This window comes from Centroberyx gerrardi, chromosome 16, assembly GCF_048128805.1.
Source record: "Centroberyx gerrardi isolate f3 chromosome 16, fCenGer3.hap1.cur.20231027, whole genome shotgun sequence".
In the NCBI taxonomy this organism is placed as follows: domain Eukaryota; kingdom Metazoa; phylum Chordata; class Actinopteri; order Beryciformes; family Berycidae; genus Centroberyx; species Centroberyx gerrardi.
This window is the reverse complement of record NC_136012.1, coordinates 6,878,223-6,903,883: the sequence shown is the minus strand read 5'-3', so window position 1 is coordinate 6,903,883 and position 25,661 is coordinate 6,878,223. Positions and strand designations below refer to the sequence as shown.

Below are 25,661 nucleotides of genomic sequence, written 5' to 3'. Positions count from 1 at the left end.
CATAATTAACTATTTAACCATCCCGACCGAGGAGGAAATGAAAGCTTACACGCTGACCTGTAACTTAAATCAAACCATCAAGTTAACTTAGCACTGATTGAGATTCTCTCATTTTTTCTGGACTTGCGGGATGTTTGCATCATCATCTGGCCGTTAAAAGTCTTTTTTTAAATTCAGAGCCGGTCTTCGGCAACATTCTCACCACAGTTTCATTCCTTTTTTAATTAACTTTCATCAAATGTATAAATAATACATGGCACTTGGCACTTGAAACTTGCATTAGAGGTGATAACATGCGAGTTGTCATTTTGAACTTTTTTTTTTGAAAGAAATGAATGAAAGACGAGTCACAACATTTGGAAGAAGGTGTGAGTTGAAACACACAGGTGGTGTTTTTTACAGCTCTTTGCCCTCCAAATAAAGGCATTTTATATTTACCTCAAAAATGTGCCTGAATGGATTGGACCTGGATTTATATACTTTCTTGACACAAAAAATATACATTTTTTCCATTGTTTTGTTTTATATTCAGTTCTTCCCAACCCATGAGCACCTGTGAAGCAGAGGTGGAAAGTAACTAAGTACATTTACTCAGGTACTGTACTTTACTTTGGCCCTTTACTTGAGTATTTCCATTTTGTGAGACTTAACACTTTTACTCCACTACATTTCAGAGGGAAATATTGTACTTTTTACTCCACTACATTTATCTAATGGCTGTAGTTACTGGCTACTTTGCAGAATAAGGTTTTTCTTGGTATGCTACCAAGTGCAATGCATCACCTGAATCAAACAAGTTTGAAACGGACAACTCCTAAAATAACTGTTGAGCTTATTGTGGTCAAGCATGGGATGAGTGCAGGTTGTGTGTGTGTTGGGGTGGGGTGGGGGGGGATTTCCAGGCCCAGATTTCTGCCTGTCAGATCTCGCCCCTGCTAGGAATCTCGCTGCACAGCAGCCTGAGTGAACTGGAGAGGTTCTGCAGCTACAGATGTTGCAATCCGCTCCTGGCTCAGGTTAAATTAATGTTGCTCCACTCTCCTGCTCTGATCCACGCAAAACACAACGTCTCTTTTCCTCCTACTCTTCATCTACAGCAACGAATTTCATCCGAGAACCAGGCTTAATTTTACCTTGAGGCAAAGGCTCTAGTAGTGGCTCGGAAATTCTGTGTGTTTATGCGTGTGTGTGTGTGTGTGTGTGTGTGTGTGTGTGTGTGTGTGTGTGTGAGAAAGAGAGAGAGAGAAAGAGAGAGATACTCACGACTTTTGCGGTGCAGTTGGTGGCTTAGCGGCAGGCTTGTTAGCTGATACAGTGCATCGCTCTGCAACACAACCGCACAGACAGACAGAGAGAGCGGCCATTTAAATATCACTGTTCTTCCATGTGTCTTGGGGTGTGTGCGTGTGTGTGTGTGTGTGTGTGTGTGTGTTGATTACTATTTGACAGGGAGCCAGACTGTAATCACCGTAGATGTGTATTATTATTGTCACACTGGAAAACATGACACCGTGTTCCAATGTTATTTAATTAGTGTGTGTGTGTGTGTGTGTGTGTAGGTGTGTGTGCAGGAACCACTGGCATTTGTAGGCTATACACTGTAAAAAAATTCCAAAATTTATTCCAAAATCAGATATCCATCATTTGAAAAAAGTGACACCTACTGAATGAAGGAAATCAATTTATGGTAATTTTAAAGCATAGCAAGTAACTTAAGTCCTTTAAAAGTGCTTTCATTTTGGCAGTCAATTCAATTCAGTGCAACCTTTATTGTCCTGTAAGGGAAATTTGCTTTGAATTGAATTAGTTGACAAAATGATCAGACTTTTAAAAATTAGAAGCTCTATATTTTCAGAAAAATGAGCTTCAGGTGAAAGAAATGGATATAGTGTTTTGGAATAGAACTCTTCATTGGAACAAGTGATTCTTCCAAAAAACATTTGAATAATCTGCCAGTGGAGAAATATTTCAGCTGCATGTCCACCAGGAACTTCTCATAACAGTACTCATCAGTTCAATGTGAGCTTGGTAACACATGTTCCAAGTGCGTAATTATCCATCAGTGACAGCAAATCAGTTCACCACATTTAGCTGTTGAGTGACTGTGGTTTATGGATAAGTACAGCCTTGGGAAAAGTCACATTTGACCATCGCACAGAGACTAACAGACCTCCAAACCCAAGTGTGACACTGAAGTATAGCTTAATTAAAGCAGTATAGATGTATTCTATTTTTTAATAATATGCTTCCCGAGCTGCTTCATATCACATTTGTCTGCTTATTTGTTCAGATAAACAGAGAAAGATAAATCTTTTTCACACTCTCCTGTCACCATTAGTTCATTCTTGCACCAGTTGCTCTTCATCACACCATTTCGTAGATGTGATCTTACCCTTCTGTGTAAATATGAAAAACCATAAAAGCCGTCTCAGGCTCTTTAAATGCTGATTTGTCCAGCTGTGTCAAAAAATGGAACTTGTTTTAATCCAATTCAATTTATTTTGGGGGGAATGTTCTTCTGCCAAGGGTGGTACGGCCTTTATGGCTTCACCGGTGTTAATTGTCACAGAGATTCTATGTGAGTGTTGCATGCTGGGAAACTTACTCTGGGTGCTGTAGCCTGAGGTCACATGCTGTGACTCCTAGAGAGAGAGAGAGAGAGAGAGAGCGAGAGAGAGAGAGAGAGAGAGAGAGAGAGAGAAAGAGAAAGAGAGAGAGAGAGGGAGAGGTGTTGAATGAATAAACCAAGCAGATGTCATGAGGGGCTGAGTCCGTCACGACAGAATGTTTTCTAATTCATAAACGCGGATTACCAGAATTCACTGCTTCTATGTTTACGTCCCTTTTTCTTTTGACATCACCACCCATTTGCTCATTTGCATATTGTGAAAGTGCTTCATAAAAGCACTCCGCAGCGGCCAAAAAATACCATCTGCTCCTCTGTTGTTTTAGTCAGACAGACGAGTACTGCTAGTTCTGAAATGGATGTTAAATGTAACATTTATTTAGGTTTTAATATGACAAATATTCCAACAATTGACATTCAAGGTGTTGTAGAGCGTCAAGGAACACGAGAAAAGTTTCTCTAAGAACACATGAACATTTCCCACCACCTTTGTCTTAAGGTGGTAATCCTCTAGTTCCTTGTTTTCCTTTAGTCTCCATCTCTGCTCTTCCCAGAGATCACCTGTCAATCAAACAGTGTGTCCAGTACTGTGACGTCTTCTTCCTTGGATTTTCTGTTGATGCAGTTTGAGTTTCTCTTTTGTTTGTTCAGTCATGGTGGCTATCACTGCTCATGCTAACTACCCAGTTCTTCTTCTATTTATTCAAAACAAACCTGAAAGGTTAAACGCATCACTTTCTGTACTGCTAGAGTTTAGAACAGCAAATGTATAAGCTTTCATGAACTATAGTTATAGTTCAATTAGTTATATGTGGAATGTGGTCCACTGAACTTCCATACAGGCATGGACGACCAGTAGGGGGGTAAATATCCACCACTTAATTAACATTGTAATTTCATTGGCTGTCACTTGCACCGCCGCGCAGAATGGTGCGACGGTAATCTGATTCCGTCACAGCAATCACTGCCGCAGTGAATTTATGAATCAGTTCTAATTAGAGGACTGCAGATTTTATGTGACAGGATGCAGTTAATGTTGAGTTTTATGACGAGCCCCTAGTATGTCGAGAAATCTACCTGGAGGTTTTTCAACTGGTTCAAAGCATTTTCAAACAGTTATTAACAAAAATCACTTAACACAGGAAGTAGTACAAAGCAGGAGAGATATGATTGAGAGTGGTAAAGGACAGGAGTGAAAACAGTGAAAGTAAGGGACAGATTTGATTAATAGTTAGTTCCCATTACATGGTCCATGACATGAAAAAAAACACATGGTTAGCTCAGATCAACTGTCCATACTTTGTTTTCTTTATGTGAATTGGCCATAAACATGTTTGTCTAACCACTGGAAAATGGACATAGTTCAAGAATAGAATGAGCCTTCGTCCATCTGACTGGACAGGCTCTCTTAATGCCAAAGTTATGAGTTTATACTATTTTACAGTCTACTGACAGCAGAGACAGCAAAATATGTGAAAGTCCACAAAGTTTGGTTTATATCTCTGGTTTACCAACAATTTGGTTTATCATTAATCTAAAAATCTCTGTTTGGATGGGAGTCGTAGTAGTAGTAGTTGGATAGCAGTAGTAGTAGTAGTAGTAGTTGGATAGCAGTAGTAGTAGTAGTAGTAGTTGGATAGCAGTAGTAGTAGTAGTAGTAGTTGGATAGCAGTAGTAGTAGTGGTAGTAATAGCAGCAGCAGTAGCAGTAGTATAGTACTTGCAGTTGCCAATACCAGTAACATTTTTAGGCTATAGGCCTAAAAAGCTAATTGTATAAATTTCAGCAGTACAATTCTTTATAGAATAAGAAACTCGGACTCACTACCTTCATTCAAAAATAAACTCAAAACCCTCCTCTTCAAAACTCCCTACAACACTTCACCCCCACTGCCTCTCCTAAAAGAACAAACCATCTACACTGTTTTCTTTCTCTGTCTTAATACTCATGTTATTTATTTTTATTATGGTCATTTACTTATCATCATCACTTTTGTAACATTTGCTTTATATATTTTTAATATTTTATTCTCTTTATCCCTTCGCTGTAAAGTGTGAGTACCATGTAAAGCGCTCTAGAAATAAAATGTATTATTATTATTATTATTAGAATAGGAATACCAGGTACTGCGCACCTTCCAAAAGTGGCCTGTCTCTAATAAAGGTCCCAGGCAAAATTGGAAGTTTTACAGTAGTAATACTTAAGAGAACATACTACTTATAGGAGACAAGAATGCATACTTCACCAATCTTTGCCTTACCAGGAGTGGATAGTAAGCTAGGCAGCACACTAATACTTGTACTGTATTGCAGATATGTTATAAAATCTGAAATTCCTCCTTCCTACTAGGAGAAATGCAATGAACGGCCCTTAAAGTATTCCAAGTAGGAATCTTGTTCAAGAACCTGTAGGTTGCTGAGATGCAGTTATCTGACGTCGCGCCAACATGGCGGCATACAGTGTAAATGCTACTTTTAGCATTACTTTTAACGTGTTTATAAACCTCAAAATACACTTCAGTTCAAATGTTCAGCATTGTGTGACCATAAATTCATTAAGAACACGTGTGGTAAATAGTTAAACATCTAATTTTAAATGTAAAGTTGCACTTACAGTTGCTAACGTATGCTAACTAACTAGCTAACATTAACATTGCTAAATATCACTGACATAGCATTAGCTGTTGCATGGGGAACAGTATTTTACGTTGGGTAAAGAAAATCTCACAGGTTTCCATGTTTCTCCCCTGGTTTTTCCAAGCCAAACCACACGGAGGTTGTAATTACAACCTACCAACCAACTGGGAATTTCCAATTTCCGACTTTGACAAAAAACGCAGCATTAACCTTGTTAGTGGGATGGACAAGTTGCACCCACACTGACCTTGTTTGGGATGGGGAACTTGGTCTGCTCAGCCTTTCCAGGAGTGTGTATGGCTGTGAGAGGAGGAGGCCAGGAATGGGTCATCTCCTAAACACACACACACACACACACACACACAGAGAGAGAGAGAATTCGTATTCCATTAAAACAAAGTAGAAACAATACTAAACTTTAATACTTTGCCACTTTGAATTGTACTTTTTCTTCTCGCTCTCATCACATTGTTAGCATTGTTGGCATCAGTTCAAACTAAAGTGCTAGCTTGTAGCTGACAATTGTCATTGGTTTCAATGAGGAAGACTAACAATGAATTAAATATGGTGCCAAGATAGAATCTTTTCCCCCATGATGTGGAAAGTGCCTGGTGAAGAAAAATAATGACTGAAATTGAACCAAGTGTGGAGGCATCTTTTTATTTTATTCACTAGTCTGAGGAGAGTGTGTGAAATGAAAGTGAGAGGAGTATGTGATAAGAATATTTGAAAAGGATTGCTTATGCAACATCTTTGATGCGGAGGTGCGGAGTCAGCGTTCAATCACGGCGGCGCTGGAACATCCCCACCGGACCGGACTTTAATATAACTTCTACTACAACCTGGGAGACGAATGGGGAGTTGGTGGCACGCCAGGGACCAGTGAACTCAGATGGAGAAGCGCAAAGTTGTTGATTTACCAAAATGAAGGCTGACTCCACTGTGCTGCGTTACTGAGCTTGGCACCAACAGCCTCCTCCTGCAATTATTCTACTCACATATTCTTCTCACTTTCACTCCGGTCTGAATATGGAGAAGCTTCAATTAGTGAACAAGATAAGGATGTGTGTGTGTGTGTGTGTGTGTGTGTGTGTGTGTGTGTGTGTGTGTCTCCAGCAGTTATATAATCTGTTAAGTATTGGCTATTTCTCTCTCTCTCACCCTCACACACAGACACACACAGACACACACACACACGGTGGAAAGTTACTGCAGGTAATGGTAATTCTGCTGCCAAAGCAAAGTGAGGCTACTAGCTGGATTTTCATCAAAGCTCACTCTCTCGCACACACACACACACACACACACACACACACACACACACACACACACACACACTCTTAACTCGTACGTTAAATTCTTTGTATATTGTAATTTAAATTCCAATAATTTGTGTAGTTGCATCAAACACACACGCACACACAGTTGTGTTATACGAGGTCAGAAGGTGAAAGAGTTGAAAAGGCCACTGACATCACAATTTCCCATCATGCATCTCTTCACCCCCTCTGGAGTGGATGAGTCATCAGATGACTCATTCCTCCACGTGTATGTGAGTGTGAAGAGTGCATAAAAAAGAGACAGTGTGTGTGAGTGGGTTAGGATTTTGTGTGTGTAGTGTGTGTGTATGTGGGCGCAGGAGAGTGTGTCTACTGTGTGTGTGTGTGTGTGTGCGTGTGTGTGCGCGCGTGTGTGTGTAGGATAGCACCAGACATTATTCAAGATTCCTGAGTATGAGTATAATTTATGTGTGTGTGTGTGTGTGTGTGTTTCCCCTCACAGCAGTCGTAATTCACTCGCCCTGACGACATACCCCGCGTTGCTAGGCAACACTTGTGTGACATCATCATGTCCCTCTCAGAAGAGTTCCTGTGTTTTGACAGACGGCGCTCCTGATGGTCTGTGTGTGTGTGCGTATGTGCATGCGTGTGTGTGTGTGTGTGTGTAAATGTGTTGACTAGATTTGTGTTAAAAGGTTGTTACTAGAGACATTTGATGTGTCTCACTCTCTCACTCACCCTCCAACACACACACACACACACACACACACACACACACACACACACAAACATGTCACTGATATATAGTCATTATCTATCCTTGCACTGTCCATGACACCTAAACACATAAACACACAAAATGTCTATTTCGGTGAAAAAATAAACTACATTTCTCAAGCTAAATGAGGGACTGTGGATTAAGGATAGAGCTAACTCAAGGTCAACAAACACTCCTGCTACACATGCTACTTTATCACATATTTAATTATTTCCCCTTCCTGCTGCTTTTAATGTGTCGTTAACCAGTTTGCAAGCATTAGCATAAGTTGCCACTGCTAATTTAACACTAGAAAGGCCAAACTTCAGTTAATAGACTGTTTTGAATTTTAGAATTTCAGAATGTCCCTTCATTACATTTCCTACCCACTTTCTGTACAAACCAGTGTTAGATTTTCTAGTTATAGCTATATTCCCCCCTTCCATTTGACTGCCTGTTGGCTTTCTTCTTTCTAAGAGAAATTAGAATTTATTTTGCCATATATATCATTTTGAGTCATTTCGACACGGATTCTTGAATAATAGTTTGAAAATAAGGTGTTGTGTCTGGCGTGCATTCTAATGCTTTAGCATACAATATGTTAAGTAATCGTAGCCGGTTAGCATTAGCCCAAAAGTGAGAACATGGGAACTTGTAGCAGCTCTAAGGCTGGATGGTTAGCTCATTTTAATAACACATATCTAAACCTGCCAGTCTTGTATAGGGGATTGATAAAATAGACATAAAATTTGTCAGAAAGAACACACTTTCACTGGCAGAAGATCTCTCTTCCCATAAGACTTTGAGTGTAGCTTGTTTTGTTTACACAAGAAGTTAGCGAAATTAGCCAAACAGCTAAAGTTTTTTTGTGCTGTTGCTTCATAATGGACTTCAATGATGAAGATTGAGATTTGGTTTTCAGAACTCTGGACAACTCTGGATTCCTAAAAGGTTTGTCTTCATACTTTGGATAATGCTAGCTGCCTACAATAGACCTTTTTCACAGCAGCCATTTTGACATGTCATAGCAGGTAAACACAGGTGTAATTAATAACATTAATGACGGTTCCATTCCATTTAGGTGTTGCAGTGCCATTCCAATGAGCCAACATGCACAACACCAAGGCCCTGGCACTGGAACACCTAAATGGAATGGAACCATCATTAATGTTATTAGTTACACCTGTGTTTACCCTGCTATGACACGTCAAAATGGCTGCTGTGAAAAAGATACTGTATGCTAAAGCGTTAGCATGCACACCAGACAGATCTAGCTACCGGAGACACAGAGATGATTGTGGTGCCATTCTCTCCTCACAAACTCCCAAAAAGTCGGTGTAGTCTATTATAAGGCACAGTGTGGGCAGCTTCGCATCTATCCAAAATATCTTTGATGCACAGTGTCAACTGGTAAAAATCTCCAAAGCAGCAATGTTTCTGTGACGATTGACTTGTCACAGAACGGGGAAAATGAACCGCAGGCCTCAGCTCCGATCCGCCTCGCCTCACATTCTGAACTCCCTGATCTTTCCACTTGACATGGCTAAAAACCGCAGACTGAATTCAATAGTGCACCAATATTATTGACAATAGCTTTTCATGCAGCTCACAGCACACTATCTGTCACACAGCCTGTTGGCCACCATATTGATTTGTGAATGAGAGCGAACGAGGATAGAGAGGGATGGAGGGAGAGAGAGAGAGAGAGGGGGGGGGGGGGGGAGAGAGAGAGAGAGAGAGAGAGAGAGAGAGAGAGAGAGAGACAGTCATATCACTTGACATAAAGCAGTCAGAGAAGGTCCTTGTCTTTATGGCTGACTGCAAATCTTCTGACTGGCAAGAAGATTAGTGGGAAAACATTTCTGTTTTGACGTCACTCTGAGGAAACAGCCACAAAACAAAAAGACAGCAGAGGAAGACGAGAGGAGAGGAGAGGAAATAGTGGAAATATATGTTGGTTCATGTCATTTTGAGGACAAAGGAGAAGGAGGAAAGAGGAGAGGAGGGAGGGGAAGAGGAGGGGAGAGGAGTAGGAGACAAAACAAGGAGAGGAGAAGAAAGAAGATGAAAGGAGGGGAGAGGAGAAAATTGTGGAAACGACTGATGCATGATGTCATCTTGTAGAAACAAAAAACTTATATAATCACTGGCCAAGCCAACAGATCTCCCTCTGTCTCTCTGCCTTTTATTCCCTCTCTCTTTCTCCGTCTCTCTCTCCCATTCCTTCCTAAAGTCAGACCCTTGAGAGAGAGAGGAAGGTCTTTGTCAGCAAACAGAAAACAGCTGATAATATGTGCAATTAGTGTGTGTGTGTGTGTGTGTGTGTGTGTGTGTACCCAACTTACCCGCAAAATCTCTTCCACACAGCTGGAGTCATTTGGTAGGCTGACCTGGAGAAAACAAAAGACAGAGAGAAAGAGAGAGAGAGGGAGAGAGAGAGACCGGCTGAAACATCTAGAAGCTATTTATTGCACCATTACATTACATTACATTACATTACATGGGAAACAGCAGGAACAGAAACCTTTTTGGACAACAAAAAACACCACTGCCATCAACACCGCTGCCATCATTTTCCCCCATGAATCTAACACTAGTTTGTGCAGAAAGTGAGTGAGGAAAAGTCACTTGAAAGCTGAGATATTTCAGTTCTAAAATTCAAAAAAAAAGGCCATAAACGGACTGCGGCTTGGCTTTTCTAGTGTTAACCACAAGGCCGTTTCAGCTCCACAGTTCACGGGACTGGCTGGGGATTCATTTAAGGAGGCAGGAAGAGGCTGTTTGAGCGGACAAGTGTTAACTGCTTTGATTGAGCTCACCAGTTCACAGGCTGGACGCTGTTAACCCGTATTAATACACACCCATGTGAATAAAGCCTCTCTTTGCTATACTGTGATTGGTCTAGACTGAGGGTTGAAATGACATTACACCAGGTGACTATCAATTCAGAAAGGCAGACAGAAAAAAGGCTGTGCCAGGGCAATAAATCATTCAATTCAAATGGGGAGGGTGAAGTGGAGAAGCATGTAATCCTTGTTTTTTTGTTTTGTTTTTTCGTGGTTTAGGAAGAGCAAGAGACCCAGGGAGAGCTGGAAGAAGAGAGGGAGAAAGAGAGAGAGAGAAAACAATAGTGGGAGGTAGACAGAGAGAGAGAGAGAGAGAGAGAGAGAGAGAGAGAGAGATGCTCTGTGATCAATAAACTATATTACAATGGAACTCATGTCTAACATATTACAGCCCCCCCAGTCACAGACACACACACACATACACACACACCGTCTGACTAATAGCATCAACATGGACAGAGGAATGGTTAAGTAACCATGGTGACGACGATGAGGTCATCTTCGGCCTTCAACCAATGACCAATAAAAAAACAAAACAATAAAAGCAACTCTAGCCTGTGCCTGTGTGTGAGTGTGTGTGTGTGGGGTAGAGAGAGTCAAAACTGCTTGAGCTCACCAATGAAACATCCATCTGTCTCTAAACAAGTCTAGCTGCTCTAGACATGAGCTGTTCTTCCACAAGAGCGGTTTACATCACCATTAGACTCACTGGACAATGACTGAACGGGAAACCAGAGTCGCTTTCCCCACCAAAACAAACATTTTAGTCTTTAGCCTTCAAACCAAAACCTGCTATGTTAGAAACCTGATAACCATATAAAATACAGTCAATTGTATTTGTATTGTGTAATTGTGAACTAACACATCACCTGTGGTTATCTGGTAAATGAATGGCTGCAGTAACAGAGACTCAACAGGTGTACTGTGTTTTTTAGGTGAGATTTGGAAGATTTGGGACTTGGGTGCACCTGTTTTGCATCAAGCTAATTGTAATTACGCCTATGATGTCACCTTCTGTTGTCTATATACTATGTATTCGCATCTCAGTCCACTACATGTATATTTGCCTGATGAAGACCTGCTTCGTCCAAAACATCGCAATAAATATATATATTTTTTGAGAACCTTTGGATTTTCTCTGCTTAGTTTATGGGAAATGTGGTCCTAATTTTGATAAACACTAGCACTAACAATACCACTGGTGTGAGATAGAGGCTACCAATCATCTCCACCATGGTCTCATTTGTTTACAGTTAATTAAACCAAGGTATCACAATTGATTTGACATTGATATATTGATGTTTGAACCTTTAACAAAGATACTGACATGCCAAACCTTTAAGAAATAGGCCTATCGTGTAAAAAAAAGTCACTGTTCTTTAATTGCTTCATGCTATCAAACTACTGCCTTTGATGGATGAAACGAAGAACATTTAAATAAGATTTCTACACGTCAACGTAAAACCGCTCACAGCCAAGGAAGACAAATGGAAACACAGTCGCTCACATCATTTCAGGCTGGATGAGTCTATTTCTGTATTTCTGTATCCATCCATCTGTACATCCATCTCTCGCTGCATCACTATATTTGTCCATCGCTGCCCATCATGGTTTTGTTTAGTTCAATGGGCAGAGTGTGGCGCTAACACTAACAGGGTTTGGGGTTTGATTCCCACTACAAATACATGGAAGGCTTTGGATAAAAGTGTAAACCAAATGGCAATATATGTATTATATTTTCCATCCCACGGATTCATCTAAAAGTATTCTATTCCTAGTTTAGTGAATAGAAACTGGCTTTAATGGATTTTAATGGACACTGCCATTACATGCAGTATGTGTGTGTGTGTGTGTGTGAGTGTGTGTGCGTGTGTTTGTGTCTCTAATTGATCTTACTGTGAGATCATGGTCAATGTCAAGGACTATGAGATGGAGGGAGTAAAAAAAGAGAAATAAGAGGAGAGCAAGAGAGAAAGTCGTGCCAGAGAAAGGAGAAATACGGAGAGAGAAAAAAATACCAAAGAAAAATGAGAGAGAGAGAGAGTGAGAGAGAAAGAGAGAGAGAGAGAGAGAGTGAGAGAGAGATTTGGGGGGAAAAATATAGCCGAGGCAATTACTGAGGCAGAAATCCTTTCTCTCTGAAATAGCTGCTCCGATAGATAGGCGTCTCTACACACACACACACACACGCACACACAGACACACACACACACAGCTCACACACAGACACGAAGGCAGACGCACTCAGTAACAGACAGGTACAAGTAGACACACAGGAACACACAAGTGCGAATATCCGCACAATCACATTCAGACACACAAACGCACACCACAGTTACTGTCACACACACACACACACACACACACATACACAATTCCCTGGCGTGGTAGCATATCTGCTACTATAAAGCATAGTTGAGGCACCTGATTTTTGAGTTTTCTAAAAAAAAAAAAAAAAAAAAAAAAAAAAAAAACTGTTGACTTTATTATTGAGTTTCTTGTGAAATAGTCAAATCCTTGGTTTAAAATTAACATGGACACAGTGAGATTCTAGCTACTAATGTATGCAATGCAAACAGAAAGCCACATATTTCTACTGTTTACAATTCAGATTGACACTAGCGGAATCCAGGATTAACATTATGTACTGTACATGATTGTACAGTTATTAAATCTGAATGATTAACCTGTAAATGTTGATTTGTATCAGAGGCCTAATCTCTGTTGATATGCATATCAGTAGGCTGGGAGACTGTACCAGAGGGATGAATATAGCAAATATAGTGATGAAAATCTGTACAATGTGATGAATATATCTATCTATCCATCCATTCATCCATCCATCAATTTAAGTAACTACAGCTGCTAGTAACAAAAACTAATATTAGTTTTGGGGTTGGATATTGCTCTAACTGTTACAGTGTTGTATCTTAAGGGAATACACCAAGTTTTGGGGAGATTTACCCATTGGTCAACTTAGCCATTAAGTGATGAGAACATAGACACTAAAACCATCCATGTGTCCCTGGTGGATCGATGGCTCTGGTGCTCCATGCTAACACTTTAGCATACACTATGTTGAGTGATAGAACACTAGAATTATCTAGAAGTGAGAAAATGAGAATTTGTAGCAGATATAAAGCTAGATGGTAAATAATCTTAAATGATATGTGGCTAAGTCTGGTGGTTTTGTGTAGAGATTGGTAAAATGTATACAAAATATGGTACGAAAATAACCTGTTTTGAACTACCAGGGACTACTTTCCCTGTTTCCATAGGAAGGTGGTGGGTAATGGGAGACTGTACAGCTAAAAATCACTGTGCAGTGGATGAATACATTACCTGAAATAGTTCTAACAATAAACCTACATCACCCATATTGAGTCATTTCTTCAATGTATGAATACACGCCATACAATAAAAACCACAGACAACTTTTTATTACTAAAAGGTCAGTCTTCTTACTTTGGACACGACAATCTACTGGGGACACGTGAAGGATCTGGTGTCTGTGTTCTCATCATTACAACTATATAACAAAAACACATACGAACAAAATATTGTATAAAAACATACAAAAAAGACATACTGTGCAGTACAGGCACACAAGCTGCAGATAACCTGAAAATAATTCACTCACTCTATTCATATCTACATTAACAAAGAGATTCTAAGGAGAGACCTAGAGATTAGCTGAGAGAAAAGGTAAAAGAGAGATACAAAGAGAGGAGAGAAAGAAAAGCAATGAAAGGTAAAGATACGCAGACAAACTCATAGCAGCATCAAATCTAGAGTTTAATGAATAGAAACTCATTCAATTCATTTGCTGCGCTGTTGTCTGTTAACTATTGACTGTTCCTCGCTCTCTTCTTCTATTGCAGTTTAGAACCAGTTCTTCAGGTTTATTAGTCCTGTTCAGAAGACGAGGAAAGGGATTACTTTGTTGGATAATTTACACAATGCAACTGAAACTCATCTTTTCAGACGTCAGAGAGGCCAGAGAAAAACTGTTGCTTTGCTATCACGAAAAATGCCAGTGTCAAATGAAAAGCGTCAATCATCCAGTCGCTCCGATTGAAGCTCTGAGTCCTATAAGGTTCAGACTGAAGTCCAACAGGGTTTGGAAAATCTTCAAGGATTTTTTTGTCCACAGGCTCCTCGTCTATTCGGTTTCATCTGCTCCTTTTATCATCCATATTTCAGCTGTTTACAGAGCTGGAGTGACCGCCATCACTGGGATTACCAGCATGCTAGATAGATCACAAGCATCGCCCTTAGAGAGAGCTGCGCGTGTGTGTGTGTGTGTTTGTGTTTGCATGTGTGAGTCAGTTCAACAGTCGGAGTGTGTGAAAGGGAGAGCGGTGTGTGTGTGTGTCTGCGCGTAACTCGGCCAGTATGCTGCGTGTGCGTGGATACGTGTGTATGTTTGCATATGAGTCAGCCCGCATAATAATCTAGACAGCGCCGAGGCTGTACGTTCAAAGGCGGCTCCAGCGCCTCAGGCTGCCTCTTTACAAATTTCCATTGATTTCAATCCTCAGATAAATAAGTCATATTGTACAATATTGAATTAAACTGAAATGAAAACAGAAGACGGTCCTCCTCTCTCTGCAAGCGCGGAATTAATACACTCGCCTCAAAGATGACGACTCGCAAAGCTGTAAAACAACTTTGGTATAGATTTCATAAGTCTGATGCTAACATGCCTAAATATGGACTTTATGGTCCCACAGCCATTTCTGTATGGGGAAAATGAATGGGGTTTTGGTGGGACTCTCTCCCTCTCTCTCTCAACATCTAAGCAGCAGACTGAGAAGGTTCCCGGAGTTCCACCGCTACTTTTGCTAAATCGATCGCTTATCTTTCATCTCCACGTTTTATACTGTAAATATTTCTCTTAAATCATATCTTATCTTTCGCATTGTTGCCCTTTTGCTCATAGCTTGCTCTGACCATCTCTGTTATTGGCCCCGACTCGATGCTGCACTGCTCCACACAGAGCCGTCCCGTGCTTTTTGGAGGCCTATATAACTTTTTCCATACATCGTATTCCTCCTTGCACATCCTCTCCTTTCTTTTCTCTCTCTCTCTCATCGGCGTCTGACCAGCGGTGTCGTTTGGACACGCTGCCGTTTGATTGCCGTGAATTGCTTTATGATGATTGACAATTTGATGGGCCTTGTGATTGACTGGCTGGTCTGCTCCATCGTGAATGATGAGTGAAGCGGCGCCGCTCTGCTCACTCTATAAATGTATTTAGTCTGCTTGTTCTACACAATGAAGATAATTCCATTGGCGTTTTGGCCCACAAAGGCCTTCATCAGAATGTAAGCCATTACAGTCTTTACAGTCTGATGAAGGCCTTTGCGGGTGAAACGTCAATGGAATCATTTTAGAACAAGTGCATGTATATTGTGCACAAAAGTGGCACCTCTTCACTAGATCTATGCAACTTTGTTTTTGGCTGCAGTTTGACTCAGTCTGTACTGTCTGCTCCATCACTGATTAAATCAATCCCGAATCAAGTCTGGTTCTTATGGGCATATTGTAGCTTCAACAGGAGGACCTATTAGGACTATTGGTGGACCAGAATTCATGGGACAAGTGGACTCATCTCCTGAGTATTTATTTTATTGCTTTGAGTAGTTGGGCTCCATGATAAGTCATGGTGTTGTGGCTGTCTTTTCACACCTGTTGTCTTCTACAGTAACAAGGGTGACTCTGCTTCTTATCAGCCTGGGCCACTACATTATGCTGCTGTACACACACACACACACACACACACACACACATACCGACTGTCCTAGCTGTGCATCATGGTCTTTCATGACATTTACACAAATGCACACACTCAAAGATTCACACAAGCTCTCTCTTTCTGTTTCCCTCTGTTTCTCCCTCTCTTGAGCTCTCTCTCATCGCTTTTCATTTGTTCCTCTCTTTCCTTCTGTTCCTCTCGTTCCCCTTTTTTCTCCCCATCTCACTCTCTCTCTCTCTCTCTCTCTCTCCCCTCTCTCGCTCTTTCTCTCTCTCTCTATTCGTCCCGTTCCCCCCGCACCAATCTGTGGAGAGGCAGATAAGGAGTTGATTTACCATCCAATTAAATGTCGTCATTGAAACATTGCTTCAAAAAAGCCTGTTGTTTTCACCCTGCACTAATTGGCCTTCCACTGGCATGTGCGTGTGTTAGTGTGTGTGTGTGTGTGTGTGTAATACTTTACTTATGAAGAACAGATTCAGATTGCAGTCAGTCCCCACTTTGAATTTTAAGTTAAAGCTAGTTTGTATGTGCATAACGGAGAGACTTTCTTTCCTTCTTTCCTTCTTTCTTTCTTTCTTTCCTTCTTTCACTCCAGACACTCAACTATCCAGTAAGCCCAGTTATGATTTTTTATTAAAAAAAAACCTTAAGCCTGTTCTCTAACCAAAGAGTATTATTTACACACACACACACACACACACACTCACACACACACACACACACACCTCCCTCACTTTCTCTCACTTTCTTCCTCTCTCGCTCTAACACACGTGTGCACACACACACTCAAATAAGGGTTTTTATAGAAATTTAATAAATCCATGGTAGACCGGTCTCCAAAGTCATTTATCAAACATTTAACACTGACTTAGCCATTAAAGGGAGGAGAGAGAGAGGAGGATAGATTGAAGAAGAGCAGCTATGATCAATGCCAGTGGACCATATAATTGCACTAGGAGTGGGTTAGCTGAAAACATTAGCCTTGTTTTCTGATGGATCACATCCTGGAGCCAGCTAGCCAAGCTAAACGCTTCAATCTGTATTAGTATGACCCAGAGCCATCCATCTAAAGGGGCCGCACCATTGAAATTAGCAAGAGTGTTCTACACAATTGAAAAGTTGATACCCAAAATGCCACGTATCCATTTTGTGGAAGAATAACTGAAGTTCAATTTAAATAAAATATCGATGACCTAGCCTGTAAAAGCGTTATCGTTAGTTACGTTGCGTATTATCCTTTAAAAAGTTGCAGAATTTATTTCAATAGACACATTTCAAGAAGAGTTTTGTGTTCTAAAATGAAATATCTCGCTCGCAACTACAGTATGCTGACAAAATAGTTAAATATAATGGATGGATGTACTGTATATCAATATATATATTCTCCCTGTCACTTACAATTTCACTCAACATCAACTTGGACTACATTATCTGTAAAGATGATTGAGGAGGTTCAGGGTTAACCAGCATCTGATATTCCACACATTGGCCACAGAGAGAATAATGACTTCCTGGTACAGAAGCACACATACGAATCGCATACAAACATAAACTACGAGACATCATCTCCACAGCGGTGAAGATCACCAGCGCTGACCTTCCCTCGGCTGAATCTCTTTTACATGCAGCGCTCCATCAAGCGTGCCAAGAAAGAGAGTTTCCGCCTCTCTCATCTCATCGCAGCATCTTTTCTAGCTGCTTCCCTCTGGAAAACACTTCAGATCTGTGACAAGCAAAACCGTCCACTTCAGGAGCAGCTTGTCCCCCACTGCTACAGTATCTGGACACTTCAACTTTAATGTCACTACAAAACCACCATAAACTTGTCCATGTTCATTGTCTGCACCTCAGTACATGTGAAAGTACTACCTTAACTTATTGCACTCCGACGTTGTGTATTCTGTTCTGTGTCTGTATTTATTATTTAATCCGATTTGCATTACCTGCTAATCTTGTCCCAGTTTTAGCACTGCAGTGTGTTGTCTATTCAGTTTGCAGATCGTTGTTTTAATTATGCAAGCATTTCTCGAATGCAGACTTGCTCTGCAGGTAGAAATAATCTCATTGGTTGAGTTAAACCTCAATGGGCGGAGCCAAAGAATCAGTTTTTCCAAGCACAAGTTAGCTAACAGGCAAGTTAGCCTTTACGTAGATAGCTACGTTTGGCTAGTTTGAACTTGGAAGGTCAGCTAAGCTAACTAGCTAACCTTGCTAAATTTAGTATGGCTAGATTGCATTTTTTCAGTTAGTAGCAAGAGTGCTAGACTTCATAATACTAGCTAACTCCTCCCTTACCTCTTGTATTTTTCACTGGACTTCAGTCTAACATTACAGCCAGAAAAACTGTGGTTCTTGGCTCCGCCCACTAAGGTTTAACTCAACCAATGAGATTGAGGCCTATGTATTCTTGGGTTTCTATAGATGTATTATTATGTATCCATGTATGTAGCAGAGTTATTACTTTACATCATGCTGTAAAAATCTGTCTATTTACTTACCAACCTATATATATACTATATAGCATCATAATAATAAACTTTTCAGAAAAATACAATTAAAAGCCAGTAAGCTAAACAATATAAATGCTTGAACCACTTAGAGCAGCACTGAGGAGTAACTGCTGTGGATGACATCTGTATTATACGACAAGGGGAGGGAGATTCACTACTGTGATTAATTGTGAAAGGAACACCTCCTACACACACACACACCCACACACACACTATTCAACAAAGGAAACCTTGTTATAATAACACACAAAGATAAATGCACGCACGCACACACAACTGTATATAAATGTCAAGAAAAAGGGCTTTACACAGTCATACACACACACCCCTCTGTATTAATTAGCAGGAAACACACACACACACCTCCCTACCGCAGCCTAGTTCAATGAGCAGGGAAAAGAGAATGATTGACAGGTGTGTGAGTGTCTGTGTGTGTAGTGGCAAAATTCAAGCTGAGTATATTTGATTTGTTCTAGTGGCAGGGTGTGTGTGTGTGTGTGTGTTGTGCTCGCTGTGTGTGTGGTCTGACTGTGTGTGGTTCTCAGCATGACGTCTGTGTACCAACTAAATAAGTGCTTCTTGAGAGAGGGGAGGAAGGGTGGGAGGTGGAAGGGTCCTCAGCAGTAGCCTACAATAGGGCATCAAGTGTGTGTGTGTGTGTGTGTGTGTGTGTGTGTGTGTGTGTGTGTGTTCCTGTACACATTTGTATGTATGTCCATGCACACACGTTTCATTCCCAAAGGACTGGATGAGTCCCTTTTGTCTACAAAATACAAAATGATTAACAAATATTTATCAGTGGCATAATTTGTTTGTGATGAACATAGACACCAGAATCATCCATGTGTCCCCTGTAGATCATTGGCGCTGGTGCTCCATGCTAACACACAATCTTTGGGACAATCTCCCAAAAACTTGGTGGATTACTTTAGGAATGGAGGCAGTGCTTTGTTGGGGAGATAGGGAACAAAATATAGTGAAATGTACTGACATTTCAGAATAACTCAGATTCAAAATATGCATGAAAGAAGGCTATATCAATCTTTTAGTTCCTGCAAACAATTTCTAGCAACAATTTTGGGGCCTATTGGTACTTGCCACTCTGCCATCTATCCTGTTTCTCTCCATTGTCCACTAAAATGACTATAAAATGTGTGAAAGAATGGGCTGTTTCTGTACCGGTTACCCAGCAGAGACCTCTCAGCAACATCGCGGGGGCCAGTGTCGGCCCTCAGCCCGGAAGTTGAGAACCACTGAGCTAAAAAATGAGCTGCATGAGACCGATGTGACTTCACAGGTAAGCTGTGTGTGTTTACACTGCAGCCCAAAGCACTGCTGTAGTATTTCACACCATGGTGGCACAGGCACAGGCACACACACACACACACACACATATATACACTCTCTCGCTCTCTCTCTCTTTAAAGTGGTAATCCTCCGGTTCCTTGTTCTTTTGATTGTGTCATTGCTGTGGTGTTTCTGCACTGCTCTTCCCAGAGATCACCTGTCAATCAAACAGTGTGTCCAGTACTGTGATGTCTTCTTCCTTGGATTTTCTGTTGATGCAGTTTCAGTTTATTTTCTTTGTCAGCCATGGTGGCTATCACTGCTCATTAGAGTTGTCACGGTGGTGCCATTTTGACACCGGTGTCGTTTCCCTCCTCAACACCGGCCATACCGGTTATACCGCCTGTCGCCACCCAGGGGGTCTAAGCGCTAGCAAAGTCAGCGTCACTACAATGAAAGTGAAACTTAAAATTCGTTAACGCCATTTGTCAACGGTAACACCGTTTTAATCAGCGATTTATAACTCTGGCATATTGCCCTTCTTTAGGCTACCATTGGATTGTACTGGACACATTACTGTCACTAGGTAAGGACAAATAATTCATCCTATTGATCCTAATCTGTCATATTAGTGATCAGATATTAGTGATCAGTATGTTGTTAGTATGTCCATTTATCATTTAGTAGCCTAACTTGAACATGGAAGCTCTGAATATGTGCTTTTATTTTACAAAATACAAAATAACGGTATTCCCGGTGTGGGGCTAATAACACCGGTGTGGACTCCAAGACCGTATGCCACGGGTAACACCGCCCACCGCGACAACCCTACTGCTCATGCTAACTACCCAGTTCTTCTTCTATTGATTCCAAACAAACCGGAAACATTAAACGCATCACTTCCTCTGCACCAGGATTTTTCCCAGGAAGAGCTACCAGACAGCGGCTCTTTAATAGCAAATGTAAAAGCTTTTATGAAGTGGATATAAGTCAAATCACTATTGTGGTATATAAATCAGTGATAGAGATCCTCCTTCCCTCCTCTTCCTCTCTCTCTCTCCCCCCTATCCTTTCTTTCTCCTTCTCTCCCTCATCCTCCCTCCCTCCCTTCCTCCCTCTCTCGCCCCTCTCAATGCAGTTTAAGTCTAAATCGGGGGATTTGGGGGTGTGAGAGCTGAGGTGTAAAACAGCGGCTGGTCCTCTGTAAGCTGCTACGAGGAGAAAATAATCCAACACAAAGTCTTTTTCTCAACAGCAGCTCTCCTCCCCACTAATCACCCTATTAGATGCTTCTCCTCTCCCATCACATCCTCTCCTCTCTCCTTAGCTCCTTCTCCTCTCCTTAGCTCTCCTCTATCTAATCACCATATTAACTCCCTCCCTATCATCTTCTCTCCTTCTCCTCGTCCTCTCCTCTCCTCTCCTTAGCTTCTGTTCCACTCCTCTCCATTCCTCTTCTCTCCTCCTATTAGCTCCTTCTCTTCTCATCTCCCCTTTACTCCTTCACCTCTTCTCTTCAATTCTCTATTAGCTTGCATTATACTGAAGGAGAGGTGTTTTCTTTCTTAAGTTATGGGTTGGCGGGACAAAATGGGTCATGGGCCTGTTTCTGATGAGTCCTCCGTATCTCACAAACACACACACACACACACACACACACACACACCACCATTTGGAAATTCGACATTTCTACTTGACACCCGTGAGGGTTGACATGATTTTTACACGGAAACGCAAACGTGGCAAATACATTTTAATACAAAATACTGTAATGTTTAACCTATTGGAGAAGAGAGGCAACAGAATAAATCCTTTCAGCCAATCATTTCTGGTGTCCATATTTTTAAAGCCTTCACTTCCCCAGAGAGGGTTCTGTTGAAAAGTGCACACACTCACCAGAGAGCATCTCTACTGGGGCAGCTGGTGGTGAAGTACCTCAGTCGAGGGTCACTAAACGGTAGCTGTTGAAAGGATGTTCCTGGTTTATTTCCCTTAGCCACAGGAATCAATTGGGCATGTCAAGGTATGGGCAGATCCCAATTTGATCTTGTGGTTTTTAGCATTATAATGGAGAGCAAAGATGAAGCAAAAAACCTATAGAAATCTACTTGGATGTCATACTTTTTTAGGACAAATATTCCCTCTAAACTGATTGTTTGGTGACCTTTATCTAATAATTTATCATATTGACCAAATAATAGTAATATCTTGTCAGTCATCAGTCATTCCTCTACTTTGTCCCCATTAATTTAGTCTATATTTAAGCAGAGTTTCCAGACCTATCAAGCTTATTTTGTGTCATTTTTAGTCAAATTCTCTCACTGCACAGGCAGATAATCTTGCTGGTTTCAATAAATTTCACTTGATTCATGCCAATATGACTTCTTTCAAGAAATCATCATAAAACAACAAAGAAAATTTCAAAACAAGAAACTTTCTCCAAGACAATTTCACTTTTACCAAGTAAAGGTCCTGAAACAAGTTACATTCTCCTGAGGAAAAGGCAAATTTGTTGAAACCGGTAAAATTATCTGCCAGTGCAGTAAGATGATTTCACCAATAAAATCCTAAAATGAGCTTGATAAGTCTGGATACAAGATAAAATAACTTAACGAGTTTGTCAGTTTTTGCAGTGTTGCTAACCTCTAATCTCCCCAAACCCCCTATGTTCTGTGTCTGTTTCTTCCTATGTTAATGCCTTGTCCAAGTAACATGAAAACCATCTGTGAGTCACTAATGAGGGAGAGGAATTAGTTCTGATTGGAGGACGCCCTTTTGTTCAATCAACCAATCGTGGTTCATACTCATAAAGCACAGGGTTATACGGCTGGGTTCATCTCTTACTGCCAGACTCCACTGCAAGGGAGCGGCAGTTATAATATCGGGGAAAACTATCCGAAACTGATGAAAGGGGGAGGCGGGCGGAAAGAAAGGCAGAGAAAGAGAGAGAGAGAGAGAGAGAGAGAGAAAAAAAAGCCATTCAAGCCTCTATCTTCCATCTGTGTGTAATCTCTCTGTCGCATCCTCCCATCCAATCTCCCCTCCAACTAAATAATAAACTGTTGCACACAGAAAAGAACAGAAAATATAGTTTTCCTCTCACTATTCTCCCAGGCCATCTCTCTCTCTCTCTCTCTGTTTCTCCATCTCCTCCTTCCCTCCCTCCTCTCACTTCTATCTTTCTCTCTCTCGCGCTCTCTCTCTTTTTTATATTCATAGGATTTTAAAATGTCTGTAATGGCCCTGGTAGATGCAAAACACTCTCACACACTTTTTCCACTGCGTGTGTGTGTGTCTGTGTGTGTGTGTGTGTGTGTGTGTGTACGATTTGCATATCATGGCTATGCTCTGATTGGCAAACTGGCAACGCAGAGCCCATTTTTTATTAAAAGGCCCTACCGCGCTCACACACACACACACACACACACACACACACACACACACACACACACACACACACAAACTTAGGAACAGCCACTGGCCTGTATCAGAACCTAATGAATAATACTAAAGAGCTAGCAGTAGGGGTTCTCCATGTATTGTTCTGTAACGCCAAGAGCAATAAAGATTTTTATTACCATATTTTTATGGGCGGCAGACATAAGCTGTTATGGAATAGTCAGATATTTTATTAGCCATTCAATCCGGTGTTTTATTGTCTAAAATGAAGTGGCCTTGTAATTTATTATCTTTTACCGGCCGAGATGTATTAGTATTAGCTAAGATATTTTATTAGCCAAACATCCTGGTAAATTAATATTATTGCATTAAAGCAGCGCACTATTTCATAATAAATAACCTCACTACAGTGTGTACAGGTCGACATAAAAAACTGGAAATTTCTACTAGAAAAGAATGAAGTAAGATCCTAAAAAATGACATCGCTGTTGTATTTAATTATCTAAAGTAAAGAATTTCGGTAATTTATGATCTCAAATGAAGTACTTCGGTAATGTGTTATGTGAAACAGAAGTAGCCTAAAGCATCTGGAGGGCATGATACATGGACGACCATTGGCGCAATATAAAATGGCAATTTTTTAAAGGAGAACGGGCCATCCACTTTATTTGGCAGCGTCTGCGAGCACATAAAATAATCATTTTACGTTCAGCAGGGATGAGAGCTGGCAACTCCAGCAAGATCAAAGGAGATAATATAGTGGGTTATAATGAACACAAAAACACTGTTGACTGTTGGTAGAATTATGGAGCTACACATTCTTAAAAATAGTGTGTATCATCACCCAAAGATGTGAAACATTTAAGTCTTAACTGAAATAGATCCAGCTGTCCTACCACTCAACCTAACTTCATGCATTTACCCATGATTCTTTTATTAAAATACCCCAGAATCAGGCTTTAAACTCTGAATGAAAGCCAGCCATTGACTTGGTGAGCCCACAACATCAGGTACACGGTTTGCACCTTGGCCCGCTAAGCCCCCCAAAATCATTCCAACAGTCGATGTCGAAGCTGCGGTGAAAAACGCAGGGATTGACTGCTGTAACCCCGGGTCACCGAACACTGGCAGACACTTCATGTTCGGCGCCTGGCCTCGCCCCGGCTTGAACCTTACATTCACTGGCACCGCATGGCCGCTACATCTGAATAGGAGTGGGGTTTTTTATCTGGTCAGCCACTTGAAGAAAAGATCCAATTGGAATGGTGTGAAAGGGAGGGGGGGAGGTGTTTCAACTTAGGAGGGAGATGACAGCACTCCAAGGGGCGATAATAATGCGCCGTATCAGCCTCTTACACTGACAGCGGAGATCAATGCTGATCATTGCGGCTAATCCAGTAAGCAGTGCTGTAATGTTAATCCCCAGGGTAAACAGTTCATCTGGAATGATATTCTGTCTGTTAAAAACAGCATCGCTTTCTGGCAATCATAAAACCGTCATTGTAATTTTGACGGTGTGTGTGTGTGTGTGTGAGTGAGTGTGTGTGCCACTCTCTCTTAGCAAAAAGCAATCAATGGAAATGTAATGCTCAAAGAGACCGACTCGGTTACAGCCAGCGATGTACTTTTGACTCTGTCAGCAATGTTATAGCTGAGGCTGACATGCTATTGGCTTTCTTGCTGCTGCAGCCTTGCTTGTACACTGTTACATAACATGACATAACATTACCACATTGTTACTGAACACCAAACCATTAACATGTACTTACTACCGCGTAGCCATATTCTCCACACTTCATTTTCTTGCTGCAAACAAAGAGCTAACTCGCTTTACGTGATCTTTACTTGTAAATTAATTAAAGTCCCCATGAAATGAACTCCCATTACTTTTACTTACTGGAAAACAAAGTATCTTTAATGGTGACCTCATGCCGCACTAGTAGCAGTAGTAGTAGTAGCAATTTCTAACCAATAAAACCATCAGATTTTTGAACAATCCCACCCCTCCACACCCCTCCCATCAAATAAAATTGCCTCTCTCTCCCTGACTCATATCCCATTGGTTTAGACTTTTGAATGATCCCTCACTGCTTTATGTCCCGCCCCAACATCCTGTTTCAACAGGAAATGCATCAAATCCAGGAAGTAAAGATGCCATTTCATGGGGTCTTTAAAGAGTAATTGACCCGAAAACCCAAATCTGTGGTGAAGCCTGACACCTAATGGTGAAAAGTAGGGCACTGAACTGGCCATCTGTTATTGGTTGGTCTTTGCTCCAGGTGATGTCACCTTCTATAGAGTACAACAGGTGGTGACATCACCTGGCACAAAGACCAGCCAATAGCAGATGGTTAGTTCAGTACCCTACTTCACTACCCTACTACAGGCTTCACCACAGATTTGGGTTTGGGGTTTAGTTACTCTTTAAAGCCAAAAGCCGCCAACACTAGCCTGGCCTCCTCCACTCTTTCCTGTGTGATCCCTCTTCCCCCTGGCAGCTATTGCCATGATGACACCCTTAGCAGCACCTACTCTATGCGACTAAAGGTATACGTCCCC

General features: G+C 41.1%; 1 protein-coding gene across 1 annotated transcript in view; it reads right to left on the bottom strand.

The window, feature by feature from the left end:
• The window catches only part of aff2 (AF4/FMR2 family, member 2), a 121,812-nt gene that overhangs the window by 45,219 nt on the left and 50,932 nt on the right, over positions 1-25,661 (bottom strand). The window contains exons 5-8 of the mRNA XM_071927121.2: positions 9,645-9,689; positions 5,510-5,596; positions 2,606-2,642; positions 1,264-1,324 (exon numbers count right to left, since the gene is read on the bottom strand). Coding sequence (XP_071783222.2) covers positions 1,264-1,324; positions 2,606-2,642; positions 5,510-5,596; positions 9,645-9,689 — 230 coding nt within the window. The remainder of the gene's footprint in view (positions 1-1,263; positions 1,325-2,605; positions 2,643-5,509; positions 5,597-9,644; positions 9,690-25,661) is intronic.